At 42.6% G+C, this 21,247-nt stretch overlaps 1 protein-coding gene across 1 annotated transcript in view; it reads right to left on the minus strand.

The window, feature by feature from the left end:
* dcc (DCC netrin 1 receptor) overlaps positions 1-21,247 on the minus strand; it is a 310,603-nt gene that overhangs the window by 72,843 nt on the left and 216,513 nt on the right. Inside the window, exons 13-16 of the mRNA XM_061698483.1 lie at positions 10,557-10,698; positions 6,191-6,301; positions 4,740-4,934; positions 733-828 (exon numbers count right to left, since the gene is read on the minus strand). Of these exons, the coding sequence (XP_061554467.1) occupies positions 733-828; positions 4,740-4,934; positions 6,191-6,301; positions 10,557-10,698 (544 nt within the window). The remainder of the gene's footprint in view (positions 1-732; positions 829-4,739; positions 4,935-6,190; positions 6,302-10,556; positions 10,699-21,247) is intronic.

The following is a 21,247-nucleotide window of genomic DNA, read 5'->3' on the forward strand; positions in this document are numbered from 1 at the left end:
TGTACCTCCTAATGTGGCTGTGAGATTGATAAAGGCCTTATTTTAGTCTCAGGCCGCTTCATGAGCATATCAAGAATTTGATTTTTAAATTTGGATAAGAGATTTCAGTAGTGCTGTTTCTTAATTCAGAGACAAGGAAGACAAAAGAGAAATCTAAACTGCTGGTCACATGAAGTAAAGGAAATTACTTTAAAAACAGTGAGACTCCAGCGTCACCATAATAAGTTGTCCCTTGTTAATAACAATAGAATAAAATGTTGTCATGAGACTTATTTACAATGGCTAACTTCTTGTCATACTCGACAACAAAAAATACATTCAAAAAAAAGATGCAAGAGGTGCAGTCACAGTCACCTAATGCGTGCCTTCAACATTTGTTAAGACTGAGTGATTTGTAGATTTGATGTTTGACTGTGAATAATAGTTGACTTGTTTTTACACTTGTGTGATTGCAGGAATGTTAAAATATTAGAGAAACAAATTACCTGTAAAATTAAGTAAAAGTAAGGTTGTATGAAGGAAAAATATTGTCCAGTTTTACAGAACAAAATGTGTTTGACCTTAGTGAATCCACTGTACATTGTCCTTTATCACTACATTGTCATTTGTCACTACTTTCTACCATCATCAATGCTACTGTGAGTATCAGTATTGTCAGTTCTCATCATATTTTCCCACAGCTAAAAGGCGTTGAGTCATAGACGACCGTAAGAGTGATTATAAATATCCTACCTGTCAGAGATCGAGTCACAGCACTCTCATACAGAGGAACTCCTTCTCCAGCGTTGTTGAAGGCCTTCAGGGAAATCACATAGTGTGAGCTCGGCTCTGTCAGAGAGAAATAGGGTTAAAGAGCTCTGAGGTGACATTCAGCTCATTATTGCACTTACGGATAACACTTTGAAAGTCATTTGCTTCTTCAGCGTTGATTTATTTCGCCCTCAACAGCAACTTCATTAGAGTAATCATTTTTATATATATGGATGAACAAAATATGGGCAATTCATTTATTAAAAGATAACTATAATGAAAACCAGCAAATGCAAATAACTCATGGGAAAAAAGTGAGATTGAGTATGGTTATGGGGTTTTAGTACGTGGAAGCGTTTCCTGTTTGTTTTTATCCACTTTCATCGTGGAAAGGACCTGTCTGTTAGTAAGTAGCATTTTGTATGGAAAGTAATGTGTCACAGATGCATTTAATGACATGTCTAACAACATCCACTTTGAAACTATACAGTCGTTGAAGAATACAACAGCGCTGCTATTGACGTGCTGTTGTCCAATTTGTCCAGTAAGTTCGCAGGTTCTTCTTTGAAACATGACGCGCTAACCCTAACCTCTAATATACAAACCCTAACTCTTCTTTTGCACAATCCATCTGAGAGATGCCAGCAGAAACACGTTACAATAGGAACAAGTGATTGCCGTGCAGCGTCTCATGACGGTTCCGTGCTCACGAAGTGATGATGCTGCATGTTCTCTGTTAAGCGTCCCAACACTTGCATCAGTTAAACAAACACCCTAACCCTGCTTCACTGCGTGCATTAATGATCACCATGAATGATAAATGCCATGTACATACTGTATGCAGATTCCATCCACCGTGTGCATGCAATATGACTCTTTCATTACCGTTCCATTAGAGACCCAAGACGGGAATTTGCATCTGCGTAAAAGCATTCGTCTTTTTGGCATGCACATTGCTTGTTGCGTGCAAATGAAGAGATGATTTCCACCTCAAGCAGCGCTCTTATTAAATTCCTCTAAATTATTGATGAGAATGAAGTCAGTATTTCATCAGCACAATTAATTTACAACACACTGGGCTGCTGTGTCAATATTGGCACTTCTTGGCGTGAGCAAGTTGATTTATGGAAAGTGGAAAAATATTGTTGATTAAATATTTGCCATTGATAAGTAGGTTGTTGTTGCTCATGTGTGCGATCATTAAATAAATCAATTGTTTATTTATAAACCAAAAGAAAATAAGACAATTTTGACTGCAAAGGCAAAAAAATGATAATAATTGTCATAAATAGTCTGTGCATCAATCACTTACAGAAAAACACACATACAGATATATGTTGACAAAAGATGTCACTTTAGACAAATAAATAACTTATTTGTACACACACACACACACACACACAGTGGATAGGAAATTATTCAGACGCCCTTAAATGTTTCACTCTTTGTTATATTGCAGCCATTTGCTAAAATCATTTAAGTTCAGTTTCCCCCCTCAATGTACACACAGCACCTCTCATATTGACAGAATTGTTGAAATTTTTGCAGATTTATTAAAAAAGAAAAACTGAACTATCACACAGCCGTAATTCTTCAGACCCTTTGCTCAATATTTAGTAGAAGCACCCTTTTGGGCTAATACATCTTTTGAGGCTTTATTGGGAATGATGCAACACCTGAATTTGGGGATCCTCTGCCATTCCTCCTTGGAGAACCTCTCCAGTTCTGTCATCCATTTTCAGGTCTCTCCAGAGATGCTCAATTGGGTTTAAGTCAGGGCTCTGGCTGGCCCATTCAAGAACAGTCACGGAATTGTTCTGAAGCCACTCCTTCGTTATTTAAGCTGTGTGCTTCGGGTCATTGTCTTGTTGGAAAGTGAACCTTCAGCCCAGTCTGAGGGCCTGAGCACTCTGGGGAAGGTTTTCGTCCAGGATATCCCTGTACTTGGCCGCATTCATCTTTCCTTCGCTTGCAACCAGTCGTCCTGTCCCTGCAGCTGAAAAACACACCCACAGCATGATGCTGCCACCACCGTGCTTGCACTGTTGTAGGGCTGCAGTGATGGTTGACTTTCTAGAACTTTCTCCCATCACCCGACTGCATTTCTGGAGCTCGGCCACAGTGATCTTTGGGTTCTTCTTTATGGCTTTCTCAACAAGGCTCTTCTCCCCCGATTGCTCAGTTTGGCCGGACGGCCAGCTCTAGGAAGGGTTCTGGTCATGCCTGTGTGGAGTTTGGATGTTCTCCTCGTGCCTGCATGGGTTTTCTCTGGGTATTCCGGTTTCCTACTACATCCCCAAAACGTGTGGTAGGTTGACTGAAGTCTCTAAATTGCCGTAGGTGTGACTGTGAGTGTGAATGGTTGTTTGTTTATATGTGCCCTGCGATTGGCTGGCGACCGATTCAGGGTGTACCCGCCCCTCGCCCGAAGATAGCTGGGATAGGCTCCAGCATGCCCGCGACCCCAGTGAGGATAAGCGGTACAAAAAATGTATTGATATATATGCTGTTGACAAAGTCTGCCAAAGTCTCCCAGAATTGGCTGCTGTGGCTCAATGCAGGTAGAGAATGGGAGTGATGTGTTTCCAGGTCACCGATATACAATATGACGAGATCGAACTCCAAAAGACGTGCCTCTCGTGCTTGTTGAATGTGGGCTGTTTCAATGTGGGCTTAGTAACATTTGAGAAAATCATTGTCAGTTAACACAGTTCGTCGCTACAGCTACAGTACAAATGCAAGTTAAAACTCTACCATGCAAAGCTAAAGCTATATATATCAACAACATCAAGAAATGCCACTGGCTGGCTTCTCTGGGCCCAAGCTCATCTGAGATGGATTGATGCAAAGTGGAAAAGTGCTGTGGTCTGCAGGCGTTCACCTTTGACAAATGTATTCCTTAAATTAAATTACGTGTTATCCAATTCTACATATGTCTGTCTCTGAGTTTTTAACTACAGACAAAAAAAGCAATAGATACAAGATTTCAGCAACTCACTATATTCATAACATTTATTATAATGGGATATTGTTGCAGGCTTGCTTGGTTTTGTGTCGCAGTGAGGTTAATTGATGTTGGGCTAGATGGTTCAATTTACTCAAACTGACGTTAACACCCAATTCATAAAGTTAGCCAACAACATTTCTTGACCAGAAGTCTTACCTCGTAATAATACAATATTGTTCACGGAAATCGTTTCTTGCTTCTGACTGCCTCTCCTCGGGTGGATGGTAATTTCGAGCTTGTGGCGTATATACACAAAACATCCATCCATCCATTTTCTGAGCCGCTTATCCTCACCTGGGTCGCAGGCATGCTGGAGCCTATCCCAGCTGTCATCGGGCAGGAGGCGGGGTACACCCTGAACTGGTTGCCAGCCAATCGCAGGGCACATACAAACAGACAACCATTCGCACTCACATTCACACCTAAGGGCAATTTAGAGTCTCAAATTTATGCATGTGGGAGGAAACCGGAGTGCCCGGAGAAAACCCACGCAGGCACGGGGAGAACATGCAAACTCCACACAGGCGGGGACGGGGATTGAACCCGGGTCCTCAGAACTGTGAGGCTGACGCTCTAACCAGTCGGCCACCGTGCCGCTACACAAAACATGACCACCATTTTTCGTGGTACAATGCACCAAAGTGGAACTAACGTATCCTGTTGTCTAACTATTATTTTACTAGCGTGCTTTTATTTTGAAGCCGACCCTTACGGGCTACAGGATGTGTTATGCTGATGTAACCCGAGGGTTGCTGGTGGGACTGCCTCGTTGTTATCTTGAGCCATTAATAAAACATTGCATTGTGAAATATGTCTGTCTGTCTGTTTGACCTTTTATCCAAAATATGACAGACTAGACAGCGACTAAAATGCCAAGCCATGTACATTAGCACCGCCGTTTGCTTAGGCGTTGTATCGCAGTTTTAATACAGTACCTTGTATTCTTCATTTGGAGGGCTGTCACCCTCCCTCATCTTCTCACCTAGGTTTTCGATGGAGAAGTATCTCTGCTTGCTGTCCACTCGAACTGTCTCTGCATAGGGACTTCCTACTCCATAGCCGATGATGTAACCGCGAACCAGGATGCTGGGGCTGAGGGGAGGCGTCCATGACATGATGATGCTGTTGGGGAGCGGCCTAACGTGGAGAGAGCTGGGCTGGTCTGGAACCTGACTCTCTGTAAAAACCCAAATAACAAAATATCCCCCATAATTGAAAAATACATCAATATTTTGTGTTCCTGAGTGTTCACTTCCTGTCTATATCTATAATTATGTCCAGAGGGTCTCGTTAAGGCTTCTTTATACTCGCGTGGGCGGCGACCGCGCTGACGTCACTGCGGCTATCCCGCGCGCAGTTTGCCTTTATACTCGAGAGATGATCTCCGCGCCGTTCTCCGCGTCGTGACACAGAGGGGCCGCACGGGGACGCGGACCTATGCGTCGATCATGTGATGCAATGCGGGCGCTGTCGGCTGCGCAAGTGCGGGAGTATAAAGAGGCCTTTAGCCTCGCCCTGCTCATTCTGTGTCAGCTCATTAGTCTGACCAGCTAATTGAGATTGTCATTTGTGTCATCAGACTGAAGCTATTTCATTCCTCTTAACCTTTTGAGTGAGATGTTTTTTCTTCCGTTGCTGCTAGCCTATTGTTGGATCTGCCTGCATTGAGCGCACCGTACAGCTGCGACATTGCGCAAATCAGTGATTTTCTACAATCCCGATGTTGCATCACCATCCAGTAGCTACTGCTAGCAGATGGAAACACCGTTATCTGAGTATTAAGCCCCAATAGGTCTCGTCACTTTGTGTCATAACTGGCCATCAGCTCAGATCACATTACCGTTCTCATGGTCTTGAGGGAAAGAAGCTCCCTTTCACTTTATTGAGTGATAATCCACAGAAATTAGACTAGTGGCTCTGCCCCACACTGTTGTACCACAGTTACCTTTTTGTTTTTTTGTTTTTTCCCCTCAGCATTTTGCAGCTCATAATGTTGCTCTTTTGAGCCTGCCCGTCACAGAATGAAAAAAAAGGTGATGCTTAAGCCTAAATGAACAACTCTCTTTGTAAAGAGGCCCAACAGTGGCCCTCTATCAAGAAGCAATTTTGCTGATCAAGTGCAATAGCTCATTGTCTGGAATAAAGCAGTGATTTACGAAAGCAAAACACGTTTTCTACAGTACACCGTTTCTTCAACGACTACTTAATTATGTAGAATTGGATTGTATTTTAGTTCTCTCTTTTTCATTCATCCCCCTCAACTCCTAAAGTAAAAGCCTCCCTGCATTCTCGCCCTTTAAACTAGTTAAATATTTATGAGTATGTTGGAATAGGGGAGCTATTTACATGTTGTTTCACACATCATCGCACTCACACAAACACAAGGACACGCACACACTCAAACACACGTTTTGCCTCGGTGTGAATTCTCACCATCCAAATCATTCTCGGGTGTCTCAGCGGTATACCACTCACTGGGTGGACCTGTTCCATTCGTGGTCATGGCTGCAACCTGGAAACTGTACTGACTGCCCTTCTCAAGACCTGGAGGTAGAAATGATATCATACAAAAAATTAAATCATCCAGATAACACATTTTAAATGGGCTTTCATCACTCCAGCTCGAGAGGATGAAATAGTTTCAAATTGAACCATTGGTCCCTGAGGCATAAGAATGAATCAAATATATAATGTATCCTCCAGATAAAACCCTTTTAGTTTCTTAAGAATGTTTGAAAAATATTTACATGCTGGGAGTTGAGTTAAAAACGATTTATTTGGTGAGTATGACTTGGGCTAATGAATAGAAAGGCCGTATCCGGCCACCCAGCACACAAAAATAACCATCATCAATACCAAAAATTGACAGCAGCATTAACCAAAAGCACAATAGCATAATTCACAAACACTGGACTATTCACATGGGAAACCATTGGGGCTATCGTTAGCCTCTTTTACACACCGATTGGGCAATGCATTGTATTCTGTATTGTTGAAAATGTCTCCAATTATTCTACCTTATTGGTTGACAGAATGTATTAACGGTGACATGTGGAATCCCATCAGTCGAGCTCATGTAATGAGGGTGACCAGGGTGTGTCACATTCATCTATCCATTCATCCATTTTCTATCCCACTTATCCTCGCTACGGTCACGGGTAAACTGGACCCTATCCCAGCTGACATTATGCCAGAGTTGGGGTACACCCTGAAACGATAACCAGCCAATTGCACGGCACATATAGACCACCGACCATTTACACTCACATTCACGCCTAAGGGCAATATGGGCTTCAATGAACCAAAAATGCATGTTTTTGGAACGTGGGAGGAAGCCGGAGTACTCAGAGAAAATCCTCACCAGGACAAGAAGAACGTGCAAACTCCACACAATGAAATCTGCTGTCAATGATTAGTCAAGTATTGTATTTGAATCTTGACCCTGTAAAGTCATTTCCGTGTTTTGTTTCTCAATACATTACATATGTTTGAAGTTGAGTTGAGTTGAAACATCTGCAAAGATTGAGAACCATTTTGAACTGAATTGTTGAGATATAGTGTGAAAATATTATTCACCATCTCAGTTGTCCGGATTTTGGGGACTAAAAACAAACCCAAGTACGCTCTTTGGCCTTCTGGCATTAGTCGGCCCTGCCCTCCTTTACCGAGTGCCGTCATTCCATCAGTGGCTATTTCGCAAAATTGCGAGTCACTGAGTGATAATATCTTGACCCATTTCTACCACTACAGCGTGCAGTTAGCCCTCAAGCTTTGCCTACAACCTGAAAAAATGAAGTGTCATCCCACACGCAGCGCGCACGGAGCGAGGCGACGTGTATGCGTGCATGTGTAAGTGCGGGTGTATGTGTTCATGTGGGTGTATTTTGCGGTTATATATGGGAGTGGAAGGAATGGGTTCTTGTATAGTTCTTGCGAGTTGTCTGTTTTAGCAGCGAGTAGCCACTAGTGGGCTCGGGGACCCCCTGGACCGGCGGACTGGCATTGGGTCCGTCCGACACTCTACAGCCTCGCTACATCCTCCACGCAACATAGACACTTAAGGGAATGTTAACTGTTTATTAGTGAACGAATGAGCTAGTGAGCTAATAAGGTAGCAAACTAACCAGCTAGCAAACCTGCTAGACCTGCGGCCGAGTCATCTATTACATCAGTGCTTCGCTCTGTGTTGTTGCGAGTAGGTCCCCACATAACAGAGACACAAGTTATTTAGCCTCTAGTTGACTACAGACAATTGAGCACATACTGTAGGAGCGAACGTATTTAATTTGCAGGTGAAGCTCAAGTAGGGCGTGTTTTCAACGCCTTCAGCGGACACGCCCATAGCGACCGCCAGCTTCGAGGTGGCCTCTATTTTTCACATATATGATATACTTGGTGATTTGTTTTTTTTTTTGATTCATTCACATTTGCCAGGTTTGTTAACAATATTATTCTCGGGGGTGTGTCAAAATTTTAAGACATTTTATTTTCCCTTTACAGGGCCTCTAAACAATAAAAAAAAAAAAATGTAAATGTGTCTGAGGGTTGTGAGCACATCTGCCTCCCACTCAGGAGAGTCAGGTTAAAATTGCCACTGGAACACCTCAGTGTGGAATTTGCATGTTCTGGTGAAAAATCTTCCAGACAAACACACATAGGATTGTTTGTATTGTTAATATAGTCTCCTCATTCTTCAGTATATTCTCCCAAGCCAACCATCTTTGCTCTACAATAGATATGTTTCTGACAAGATTGGAACTTAACTGAAAGTCTGCCATCCGCCTTCACATATCAGCAAACAACCATTTGCACTCACATTCAGACCTGCGGCAATTTTGAGTCTTCCATTAACCCATCATGCATGTTTTTGGGATGTGGGAGGTACCCGGAGAAAAGCCACAACCCAAGCATGCAAACTCCACACAGGCGAGGCCGGATTTGAACCTGGGTCCTCAGAACTGTGCTCATAAGAAAATTCCAAACATAAAACCCTTTAGTGTTAAGGGCTGTATCATTTCCATATACTGTACGTCCGTGTGTGTGTGTGTGTGTGTGAGTGTGCATGTGTGTGCGCGTGCATGCGCGTGTGTGTATACGTGTGCGCCTTTCCTTTTTGTCTTATTGACTGAGGCAAGCATCACCTTTGTTACATATAACATTTGTTACATGTGAATGAACTGTGCGTAGACTGAACATGAATCAAATTTGTGTTCATAAAGATTTAATCAAATGGTCTCGGGGTGACAACTGCTGATCACTAGGTTAATACCACCAGCCACATGGACACATGCGCACACGCTTAAACACACGCACACATGCACGTACACGCGTACAAACCTGACACTAGGAAATGAGCGAACATAGGGAAGAAGATAAAGATAAGATAATAGATAAATAAAAATAATGAAAAGGAAGATCAGTTTCATTTAAATCCTGCAAAAATAACAAAATAGCTGGTGGCAGTATGAATGACACACACAGGCACACAAATACTGTACAGTACATACCTTATATGTAAATGTATGCAAATGCATTTTCACAGATGAAAAAAGAAACAAGGAAAAGCCCATTGTGAATTCAAATTTCAGAAAGCCTCAGGCTTTTTTGATGGTGATTCTTTTTCCTTTGCAGCAGTGAACATTTTTTGTTGTAATAAATTTGAAAATATGTTGAATTTTTAAGCACATTTTGTAATGTTAAAATACAATTTAAAAAAATGTACTGTGTGCTGCCAAATTGATCGAATGTGACCAGATAACCCAAATACAGGAAGTCCTCGATTTACGAACGAGTTCCGTTCCTACGCTGGCGACGTCACACTAATAATTTCCGTGTTAGTCGGATTTCACCGTCAGTTGAAATTTACGGCGAAATACTTCTGTCACGGGTATTGTCCCACGTGATTGTGACAGCAAGCTCAGTGCGTGTGGGCGTCGATGTGAGAGTGAGACGGGACGGCGAAGGAGGAAGGAGTGCGCGCCGGTGCGAGTGTGTACAGTAGGGACGGCGACCGGGGAAGAGTAGCGATTAGCGAGGGACCCGTTGACGTCGAATGTGCAGAGGAGCTAATAAAGCCATTCAAGCAGCAAATCGGTGCTTCGTGCCTTTATTGTTGCCGCCATCCAGCTCAGCTGTGCAACGAGAGAAGGGAGTGAACCCCTGCGTCTCCCGACCACGGTCAGGTGACCGTAGCGGGAAAGGTTAACACTACGTATAAAGAAACTAAAATACGATCAAATAAAAAAATAGGATGCTGTACTTACCATTACTGCTGATAGTGTGAAAAAAGGAGGGCGAAAAAGGCAAAGATACTCCCGGCGCACAAACACAGACAAGCACGATGCACTAGCTAAGCAGAAACACTATGGTGCTGGGACAAAATGGCGGACGAGGCACGGGCGTCGTAAAGTCGAAACGTCGTAGGTCGGGTGCGTCGTAACTCGAGGACCGCCTGTAGTGACATGACATGTGGACGACGCACCGCAATTAGTATTGATAGTGGCCACGCAAATGCTTCTGGTGTTGTTCCTGAAAGGATTCGGCCGCATCTTTTGAAACTAACAAGACCAAGTAGGCCGACAGAGAAGATATCCTCCTTCAGATGAATGAAGCAGTGCTGCATGTCATGGATTCAGGCGCAAAATAACACTCGGGTCAGGCCCGCCACCACAACAATTGTTCATACTATGCATTACAGTAACACGCCGCCAACAACGCTGCGAGGTCCAACTTCAAAATAAAACCCAAAGAAATAATACATGGACATCGCTGTATTTTTAGTTAAATACTCGGACATCACCTGTGAAAAGATACCAGAGGTTGTTTGGCTCAATGGCCTCCTGGTCCCCACGACGACCGGTCTTCCTATATTTGATCTTGTAAGCACTGATGATGCCGTTCTGAGCACTGCGTGGAGGAGGCTGCCATGACACCTTTATGCTCTGAAAGATATATATAAAACAATAAGAGCTTTGACTGGAAAACAATAAAATGACTGTTGCGCCCCTGATGATGGAATGGATGGCACTTATGAACCAAAATCCTTAACTTTCCATTGACTGGCCTGATGCAACAAAAGGAGAGTACAGGATTATCTGTTGTGAAATCACTCCAGTTCAAGGAAGTACCGGTAATTTTCCGAAGGATGATTATTCCCAGTTTCACTTCCCATAATTTGTGTGTTTATATTTATCGTGTGCAGACTTTGTTGGTTTCTGTTTGGTTGTATGTTGAGCGAATACTAATTGGATCATTTGCATGTTAACAACACACCACGGCCCACCGGGACAAATACACACAACAGATGTTTTCTGTGGGCCAAGTATGCAATGCTTTGAGACAGCTGCTATCAGCCATTCCATACTCATTGGCTGCGGCACACTAATGAATTAAGACTAATGGATTACAAAATGTATTCATCAAAAAGATAATTCACCCTTTACTCTGTTTCTCTATGCACACGTTTCCTTTATTCCAATTTGTCTAAAAGGTCAGCTTCTATTTTATTAGAGCTACGCAGTTTCTAATTAGTATAAGTGCACAGACACTAACTAATCGTTAAAACATAAGTTGGAGGAAAAACTTGAAAAGTAATTCATCTCATCTCATACACTTTAAAATGTCTTTAAACTTTGTGGTTGCAGTGTCAAAATGACCAGATGGAAACTCAGGTAGAAATGAAATGAAAAAAGTTTGGGATTATAGTTGAATGGCCGAAACTAATTCAAGGTGTCACAATGGCAGCAGCAGCAGTAACTCCACTTGTGGGGAAAAAAGAGGAACCATTCTGTGTAGACAAGACCTAAGACCTTCTCTTCCCCCACATCCCAAATATTGAAGCAGATATAGTACTATCGTACTACACTGGTACAAAACCATGTCATGTGTACCACTTTTCCCAATGGAGTGACTAGTCCTTCAGATGGCCAGCTCTTGGAAGGGTTCTGGTCGTCCCAAACGTCTTCCATTTAAGGATTATGGAGTCCACTGTGCTCTTAGGAACCTTAAGTGCAGCAGAATCTTTTTGCAAACTTGGCCAGATCTGTGCCTTGCCACAATTCTGTCTCAGCTCTTCAGGCACTTCCTTTGACCTCATGATTCTCATTTGCTCTGACATACACTGCGAGCTGTAAGGTCTTCTATAGACAGGGGCGTGGCTTTCCTCATCGAGTCCAATTAATATAGTCAAACACAGCTGGATTCCAATGAAGGTGTAGAACCATCTCTCGGATGATCAGAAGAAATGGACAGAACCTGAGTTATATGAGTGTCACAGCAAATGGTTTGAATACTTATGGATGGGTGATATTTCAGTATTTCTGCAAAAATCTCAAGAATTCCATTTTTTTCTGTCAATATGGGGTGCTGTGTGGAGATTAATGACGAAAAAATTAACTGAAATGATTTTATCAAATGGCTGCAATATAACAAAGAGTGAAAACTTTAAGGGGGTCTGAATGCTTTCCGTACCCACTGTATACTGATCCAGAGTCCTCACCACTGCAAACGCTGCACTGATCAGCTTGTTCATCTCAGACTACATTCTACCCTCACTCGTGAACAAGACCCCAAGATCCTCGAACTCCTCCACTTGGGGTAGGATCTCATCCCGACCCAAAGAGGGTATGGAACACTTTTTGGACTGAGAACCATAGTCTCAGATTGGAGGTGTTGAGTCTCATCTATACCACTTCACAATCATCTGTGAACAGCTCCAGTGAGAGTTGAAGATCACGGCTTAATGAAGCCAACAGCACCAGATCATCTGAAAAAGCAGACATAATGCTGAGGCCACCAAACCGGACACCGGCTGCACCTAGAAATTCTCTCTAAAGATTCTGAACAAAATCCATGATTAAGGGTAGCCTCCAGCTCTCACCTCAACCAAATCAAACTTGCTGCTGGCAATGCAGACTAAACTCTAACACCAGTCATACAGGGACCCATTTTAGCGGGTCAGGAACGTCATACTCCAACATGTGGATTGGTTGGGTAAACTCTCATGCAACCTCCAGGACCCTGCTGAGTATGAAGAGCTGTTCCACTGTTCCACGGCCAGAATAAAACCACACTGCTGGGTAGCGAGGGCATCACATGGACAGAAAACTTTGTTGCACCAGCCTTCTGGAATTATGTGTATTATGAGTATAGACAAGAATGATTATTCATTTTGAATTATTCATAAACTCTCACTCAATAAACCATTTACTAATTGACTATTTTGAAAGTGACATTGTATTGTGTACAGTACCTATTTGAAACACGTTTTCAGAGGTGAATAATGAAGGCGTAATAAGCAGCATATACGAATATTTATTTGACCTAAACTTGTCATTCCGATCAGGGGCTGAGCAAGCCTGAAGTTCAGACGTTCGAATCTCATGCATGAGACCACTTCTGAATTTGAATGACTGTCAATCAAAGATACAAATGGTAATTGTTTGAGTGTTTGAGGTGATTTGATAGTGTAGACAAAACAATCATTCCAATTACTAATTATTTTTAAATTATTTTTATTTATTCCATTAATTAAAGAAAAGAAAATCAACACAATAATGTACAACTAAAACCAGATTTTATTTTGATACATGCAACCAATGGAATTTCTCATAATCGCTCTTGCACTTGGGAAAAGTGATTCGAATCAAATGGAGCCATCTTGGAAGCAGCAAATTAAAATAAAAAATAATGTACCTTCTGCTGTCATACAACGCACCTACCAAGTTGGACAGTGTTCACCTATTTGTGATAGAAGCAAAATGAGCAGTAAGTATAAAATGCCGTAGTCCTCGTCAAAATCTTGTGATATGTACTGAAATGAGTTTTCCGCAGTTTTGTTAGATACAAATGAACCCATGGACAACATATTGTCTCACACACATTCAAACATCTGTTTGTTGGTGTCATATGAAAAAAAAAAAAAAACATTCCCACACAGAGTGATGATGTCTGTTTCTCCCTATCAGTCCAACTAGCAGTTTCAGAATTCTGCCAATGCTTTCGTGACAGGGCCCACCGAGGAATTCATTAACTGTTCCCTGTGCTTCTCCTCACCCTGCTAATTGATTACAGCACAACCGATTATGGAGAAAGGAGGGAGCAGTAGAGGGCATGTTGTATGTTTGCCAAATACCTCCATATTCAGTCTTTTCCTCTTCTACCCCACCTCCCTTCCGAAGGCCTGGCGTCACTATGTGCCTCATTAACTAATTAGTCACTTTGACAGCACACCGTTGGATGTGTGGTCTCCATGGAAACGATGTAGAAGTTAAATGCGTGTTGGAACAACTCCGACAGAGGGACACAGTGGCAAACTATCCATGAAGGAGAATGGAGAGACCAAACACATCTCCAATGAGAAGAGGGTAACTTAATTTCTGACAGAATTAACCATAACAATATACCACAATGCACACTCTTTTGATACATCAGGTAAACCTGTCTTCTCTGATGTTATAAAAAAAAAGCAATGACATAAAAAAGTCTTCCTCTGTTAAATAAATTTTGTTCAACCTTTTTCTTTCTACTGTACACGTTTACACGGTTGTTTCTCAGCAGGATTATGTGAGAACTACCCTCGAGATTTAAATGAGGCACTGGATGAGTGGGGCATGGACCAAAGAACAAACTCCTACACATTTTACCCTTTGTTAACATTACAAGATGACACATTTTTCAAAAATGTTTAAATCTACATGGCCAAATTTAGGCATATGGCTCCAATGTTAGAGCGAAAAAAAGAACAAAAAGAGGAAAAAAATGTGCGGTGTCGTCACCAGGTGCTCCGGAGAGGACAATGTGGGCTGTTGTCTCTTCAAGGCGAGTTAAAGGAAATGCTCACAGACTTTTAATACTGCTCGCAGGCAGGCAACAGAATGATATGTAGCTAGTGCTAGCACTGCAGCTTGTATGTAAATATGCCAGCATTCTGTCAATGAATGCTCTAGCTTCGGTAAACATCGGTTTGTGCATGTGAATAAGTGTTGAAAATGGCGAGCAAGGGAGACGGTGCGCCTGTCTCAATCCACAATCCTATTGGTTGACGTCAAGGCACTATGTTGGAGGGTTGTTATTATCTCACACTACACGGAAGATATCCAAAGAAATCTAACATGCGAGACTTTTCATTTTCTCTTATTTGGGGAAAAGGAAAGTCAGTATTGAGAGGAATAATATAATATCCTATTCCTCCCACAACATAAAACAACAAGAGCAGGAAACCACTCTACAAACAAATCCAACTCCTAGCCAACAGTGTAACAATCCAAATAAAGAAATACATCAACAATAAAAAAAACTCAGAAGTGAACGAGAAATTACTATCCCCCCCCAAAAATACCATTTGTTATCCAGCAGTTCAAATATGAAAACATACCACAACAATACACAAATACCTGACTAATCTATCGCAGCCAGAGAAACAAAAGCCATCATCCCATCAATGCTCGACTCCACAGGTCATGAACCCAGCCAATCGGAAATGTATCTTTTCTTAAATCAGGTGGACCTGCCAACTCTTCCAGAAGACTTACCTTTCTCTTTAGAATTAACCCTCACTTTAGATGAACTACACAAAGCCTTGAACATAATGCCAAACAATAAGCAACATGGACCAGATGGATATCGATCAGAATTTTACAAACATTTCTCGAACATATCAACACTACTGTATTTCACAAGGTAGTAACAGAAATCGAAGCTATTTCCACTGTACCCACACATATGAACAAGGCTTTTATGACACTAATATTACAACCCAATGAAGACCCAACACTACCATTCACGTATAGCCCACTGATATTATTACTGATTTAAAAATAATAACAAAATACACTGGCTATTAAAATTGAAAGTGCCCAACCCCCCCGATAAAAGAATCACCAGAAACCAAACAGGATTTATTTAAAATATACATGGTTCTTAACATGTGTAGACTCTTTGAAGGTCACCTTCCATCACTGTTTTTCTATTTGATTTTGATAATCAGTCATAGATGGTCTAAGTGGTACATTCACCTGACTTTGGTGTGGGCAGCGTGGGTTCAGTTCATATGCATGTTTTATTGTAGTGCTGGGCGATATGGTCCAAGTTTGATATCACAATATTTGTTCCCTAATTTTGATATGATTCTAAATTTATTGTATTAAAGTTTATACACAGCGGCTGAAATAAGTATTTTAACACGTCACCATTTTTCTCACGAAATATATTTTCAACGGCGCTATCACCAGATGTTGGGAACAACCCAAGTAATCCATGCATACAAATAAAGTAGAACAAATAAGATCAGAAATTAAGTTGTGTGTAATAATGTGAAAGGACACATGAAGAAAGGGAGGCGCAAAAAGGCATGGAAAGCCAAGACAACACCTCAAATCTATCAATAATCAAACAGCAATCCAAGCCCCTTGTCAGTGCAAATGAATATCGGTGTCACACACTACCCTGGAGTTCCATTATAGGAGCCTGGAGGGCGCTTTGCATCCTTTCTCTCTCCCCGCTCCCCTCTCTGTTTTCAGCACCTGTCTCCAATCAGCCTCATCACCACCGGTATAGAAGCCTGCCCGTTCCAGGAAATTCTCGCCAAAGTATTGCAGTTACTTCCAGCGGTACCACGGCCCATTTACCTCCAAGTAAGCCACACTATTCCTCTGTCCCTTTTTTGACTCCCGTGTTTCCTTGTTCTCAGTGTTCCCGTGTTCCTGATCCACGTCACTCCTGCCGCCAAGCCAGCCGCCTGTCCACGCTACCCCCTGCCAATGCACCCAGGACCACCTCCATAACCATTCCTCAATAAACTGGTCATCATTTTACATCTGCCTCCGCCTGCTCTTGGGTCCAGCTACTCCCCATACGTGACAGAATACTTTGGCCATTATGGCCCCAGCAACTACGGAGGCACTCACTCTCCAAGGAGCCCACATATGAAGACAGGAAAATACTCTCCAAAAACTCATGGACTCTCTACACTCCCCCACACAACAAGTATCCCTCCTTTCCTCGATGATGCTATCCAAACTTCCACCTGTAAGTACGCCTTCCGAGCCCACAGCCTCAGAGCCACCCTGCCTCCCGTACAAAGAACCTCATGTCCCGCCGCCCGAGCCCTACTCCGGGGACCTAGGTGTATGTAACCAGTTTTTACTCAATTGCTTACTCGTTTTCAACCTTCACCCATACAGTTATCCCACCGAACAATCCAAAGTGGCTTATGTCACTAACCTCCACGGCAAAGCAGCAAAATGGTCCAGTTCTTTACGGCAAAACTCCTCCACTCATTCGATTCCTTTTCCAACCAACTCCGTAAAGTGTTCGATCACCCCGTTCAGGGCAAAGAAGCCACCCGTCTCCTCATGCTCACGCAGGGTGTTGAATAAGCAGCGAAATACAGTGTTCCCTCGCCACTTCGCGCTTCACGTTTTGCGGCTTTTTAGGTGTCAGGGGTTATCCCAAAATATTCATTTAAAATAAATAAATAAATGAAAAAAATACAGCCATGTTGTTTCATGTTGATGGGCGTGAGAGAAGGTTTCCCTGCATGCCAAACAAAGAGATGAGTTGACTCAGAGGCTTTGTACAAGCCTGTACATGCCTGTATTGTACGGCCACTCATACAAGGCGCGTGATTGGTTCCCGGCGCGACATCGACCAATGAGAGCACGAGTGGATTTATCCCGTGAGCGGATTGGCTGCGCAACATCGCAACCTCACCCAGCATCTTCCCTTGTTGTGTCTCGCCATTCTCGTCCACGCTGTTGTGTTCGCAATAAAGTGTTTTGTTTAAGTGATAATTTTTTTGATTAGTTAAGCAAGACCTTACAATGCCGCCGAAGCACTGTGGCCCTGCGAAAGCTTCCTCCGGGGCGCCCAATAGCAAGAAGAAGATGATGACCATCAGCGAAAAAGTGAAACTTTCACATTTGATCAAAAAGGGCAGAAGTTATGCATCTGTGGCACGCCATTATGGCGTGAATGAATCTACAGTGCGGTACATCAAGAAAGAGGAAGCAAAGATCTGCAAAACTGCTTCAATAAGGAAGCGAAATGTGTGGTAACTCAGTGCAATAAGAGACGGGGTTATGTCCGTGTACAGGGGAATTTTGAAGCAAAAGAAAAAACAAAGACAGCAACTGCCTGTTCGTACCTGATTCTGCCCGATCTGACGTTCTCCAGTGGGCTAACAACTCCAAACTCACTTGTCATCCCGGCATCACCCGCACCATTTAGTTAATCCGGCAGCATTTCTGGTGGCCCAAGTCTGCTCCGTCTGTGCCCGAGGGAAGTCTTCACACCTTCCCCCAGCTGGGCCGCTGCGTCCATTGCCTATCCCTAGCCGCCCTTGATCCTATATTGCTCTGGACTTCGATAGCCATCAATCTCCTTCTGAAGGTAACTTTATCATTCTCACTGTTGTCGATCGCTTTTCCAAATCTGTCCATTATGTACCCCTGCCCAAACTACCATCCGCCTTCGAAACTGCTAACCTCCTTGTCCAGCATGTCTTTAGACTCCACGGTATTCCCATCGATATTGTCTCTGACAGAGATCCTCAGTTCTTATCCCTGGTATGGAAGGAATTCTGTAAAGTGGTGCGCGCAGCAGCCAGCTTGTCGTCAGGATATCGTCCGCAGACCAACAGCCAGACGGAACGGGCAAACCAATCCCTTGAATCTGTCCCTCTGTTGTGTTGCCGCACGCAACCCCTCCTCTTGGATCTCATTCCTACCGTGGATTGAGTACACCCACAACTCCCTCACCAGTTCCGCTACCGGTATGTCCCCATTCATGGCTTGCTATGGTTGCCAACCCCTATTATTCAAAGAACAGGAGCAGGCAGTGGCAGTCCCCGCCATCAAGGATCATCTCCGGAGAATCTAGTCAGTTTGGAAAGACGTCCGAGCGGCGTTGACCCGGTCCATCGCATGCAATAAACAGCTCGCGGACCGTCATCGTTCCGTGACGCCCGAATACAAGGTGGGCCAATCGGTCTGGCTTTCTTCTCACGACCTCCCGTTTCAAACTGAATCTCACTCCCCGTTTCATTGGCCCTTTCCCAATTACCAAAATCATCAATCCCACCTCCGCCAAGTTGAAGCTTCCACAGTCATTAAAGATTCACCCAACCTTCCACGTCTCGTTGCTCAAGCCTGTCTCCAACTGAGCCCTGTATTGCAGTCTTTACGCCATTTATTGACCTTTGCATTCAATCGCCAAACCACATAGATGTCAAACTTAAATACACTCACAGACTCATTTTGACCTATGTTAGGCATAAAACATTCGAGAAAAAAAATGGATTCTGATGGAAGGGGACCTTTAACTTAACTAACATAGCGCAGCAAAAACAGAATCATTAGATGCTGAAAACAAAAATGACAAAGTGACCTGTAGATTCTAATAAGCATAAAAATTTGGATTTGGACAAATGTTTACCTTTGGAAAATAACACTATGGAGCTCACCCAAGGCTACTGTTATTACAAATGCAATCTGCTCACCAAGTTTTACACCCAATCAGGGGTCCAGAAAAGGATGCCCCTCTCCCCATCTCTTTTTTATTTTAACTTTTAAGAAGAGCAATGCCACAAAATGATAGCATTAAAGGAATTCGGGCTGATAAGTCAGACCACGAAGTTGGTCTTTATGCAGATGATTTATTACTGTACTGTACTTACAAAATCCCTCCAATTCACAACAGGAATCTTTTGAAAAAGATTTCAAACTTCTTTGCTGTCTCTGGCTGTACAATAAACTGGAATAAATGTATCATTCTACCATTGACAAACGAGCTCTGGCATTCTGGAAGCACACGCCTGTCTCTCCCTGTTCGCATTTACAATATAAATTATCCAGGCATAAATATGTCCCCCAGGCTATCTGACCCATTTAGTCTCAATTATATCCCACTTATGAAAGATATAGAAGACTACTTTAAATGCTAGAATAGTTTACAGCTCACTATAATTGGTCACACAGCATTTCTCAAAATGAAAACCCTACCATGTGTTAACTACTTTTTGTTGTTGTTGTTTTTTTGCTTCCCACTTCTTCCACTGATAAATCGTTCCAAACACTCAATTAACTAACACACAATTTTAATGGAAAAACAAAAACCAAAAATCTCCACCAAGACGTTGCAAAAGCCAAAATTACTCGGTGGACTTGACGCAACACATTTTCTTATTTTCCATCAAACCAACTACAGTATTTGTTCAAATGGACTCAAAAGGAAACACACAATTACTGTTGGTTAGTTGGTTGGAATTACGATAAGACAATCACAATGTCACCAAAACTAATAGCCTGGTGGACAATGCAAAAGATGACCGATTCACCTCTCTTACCTTACACATATCAATCAAGACTTCCAACTACATAACAGCTCCATATACTTTCCTGCATGGCACCAGAAGGGTATATCACATCCCCATCATCCTGCCCGATAGCTGGGCTAGGCTCCAGCACGCCCGCGACCCTTGTGAGGAGAAGCGGCTCAGAGAATGGATGGATGGATATTCCCCTAGTAATTTAGTGCATTACAATAAAATTATTTTGTAATTAAATTACTTTTAATCATCTAGCTAAATGCAATTAGGTACTCCACATCACGGGGGTAGTAGCGCTCCAGGTTAGACCTTGATGTGCAATTTGAGCTAGAGAGAGACGAAGACAAACTTTCAGAGTACATTGCAAGACACACTTGTATTTAATATTCAGTTTGAGTGAAAAAAAAGGGAAACTAACAACTTGTACCTGCAATATTTCTTCGAGTCTTTTTGCACACCTTAGTATTCATTGCACTTATCGTATCATGCCTATTAATTATGCCCTATTTGCACAACCTAATGCTAGAATAGCAACATTGCTGCTCATGTTCATAGTATTGTGACTGTTAACTATTCATCCATCCATTTTGCGTACAGCTTATCCTCACTAGGGTCGTGGGCGTGCTGGAGCCTATCCCAGCTGACTGGGCGAGAGGCGGGGTACACCCTGAACTGGTCGCCAGCCAATCGCAGGGCACATATGAACAAACAACCATTCGCAATCACATTCACACCTGTGGGCGTTTTAGAGTCTTCAATTAACCTACCACGCATGTTTCTGGGATGTGGGAAGAAACCGGAGAACTGTTTATTAACAATGTCTTATTTCATACTGTATTTCTTTATCACTTATATTCCACGACCATCCATATACACACACTGCACTTTCTGCTCTCTTTGTACTTCTGGTTCGATGCTAAACTCCATTCCGTTGTGTTAGTACTTGTACTCTGTGCAATGAAAATAAAATTCAATCTAATCTGAAATACTGTAAATCCACTGCAGTTTTCCTTATGGGTGCAAGATTTGATGGAAGAATCTGAATGAAATACAAAACTTTATACACAACCGGAATTAATTCTGTTTGGCTTTCTAGTCAGTTTCAGCATGCAGACCTGCCCCGAGAATGACATACCAAACATAAAGCGCACCCACACAGACATGTA

Source organism: Phycodurus eques, chromosome 15 (assembly GCF_024500275.1).
Source record: "Phycodurus eques isolate BA_2022a chromosome 15, UOR_Pequ_1.1, whole genome shotgun sequence".
NCBI lineage: Eukaryota > Metazoa > Chordata > Actinopteri > Syngnathiformes > Syngnathidae > Phycodurus > Phycodurus eques.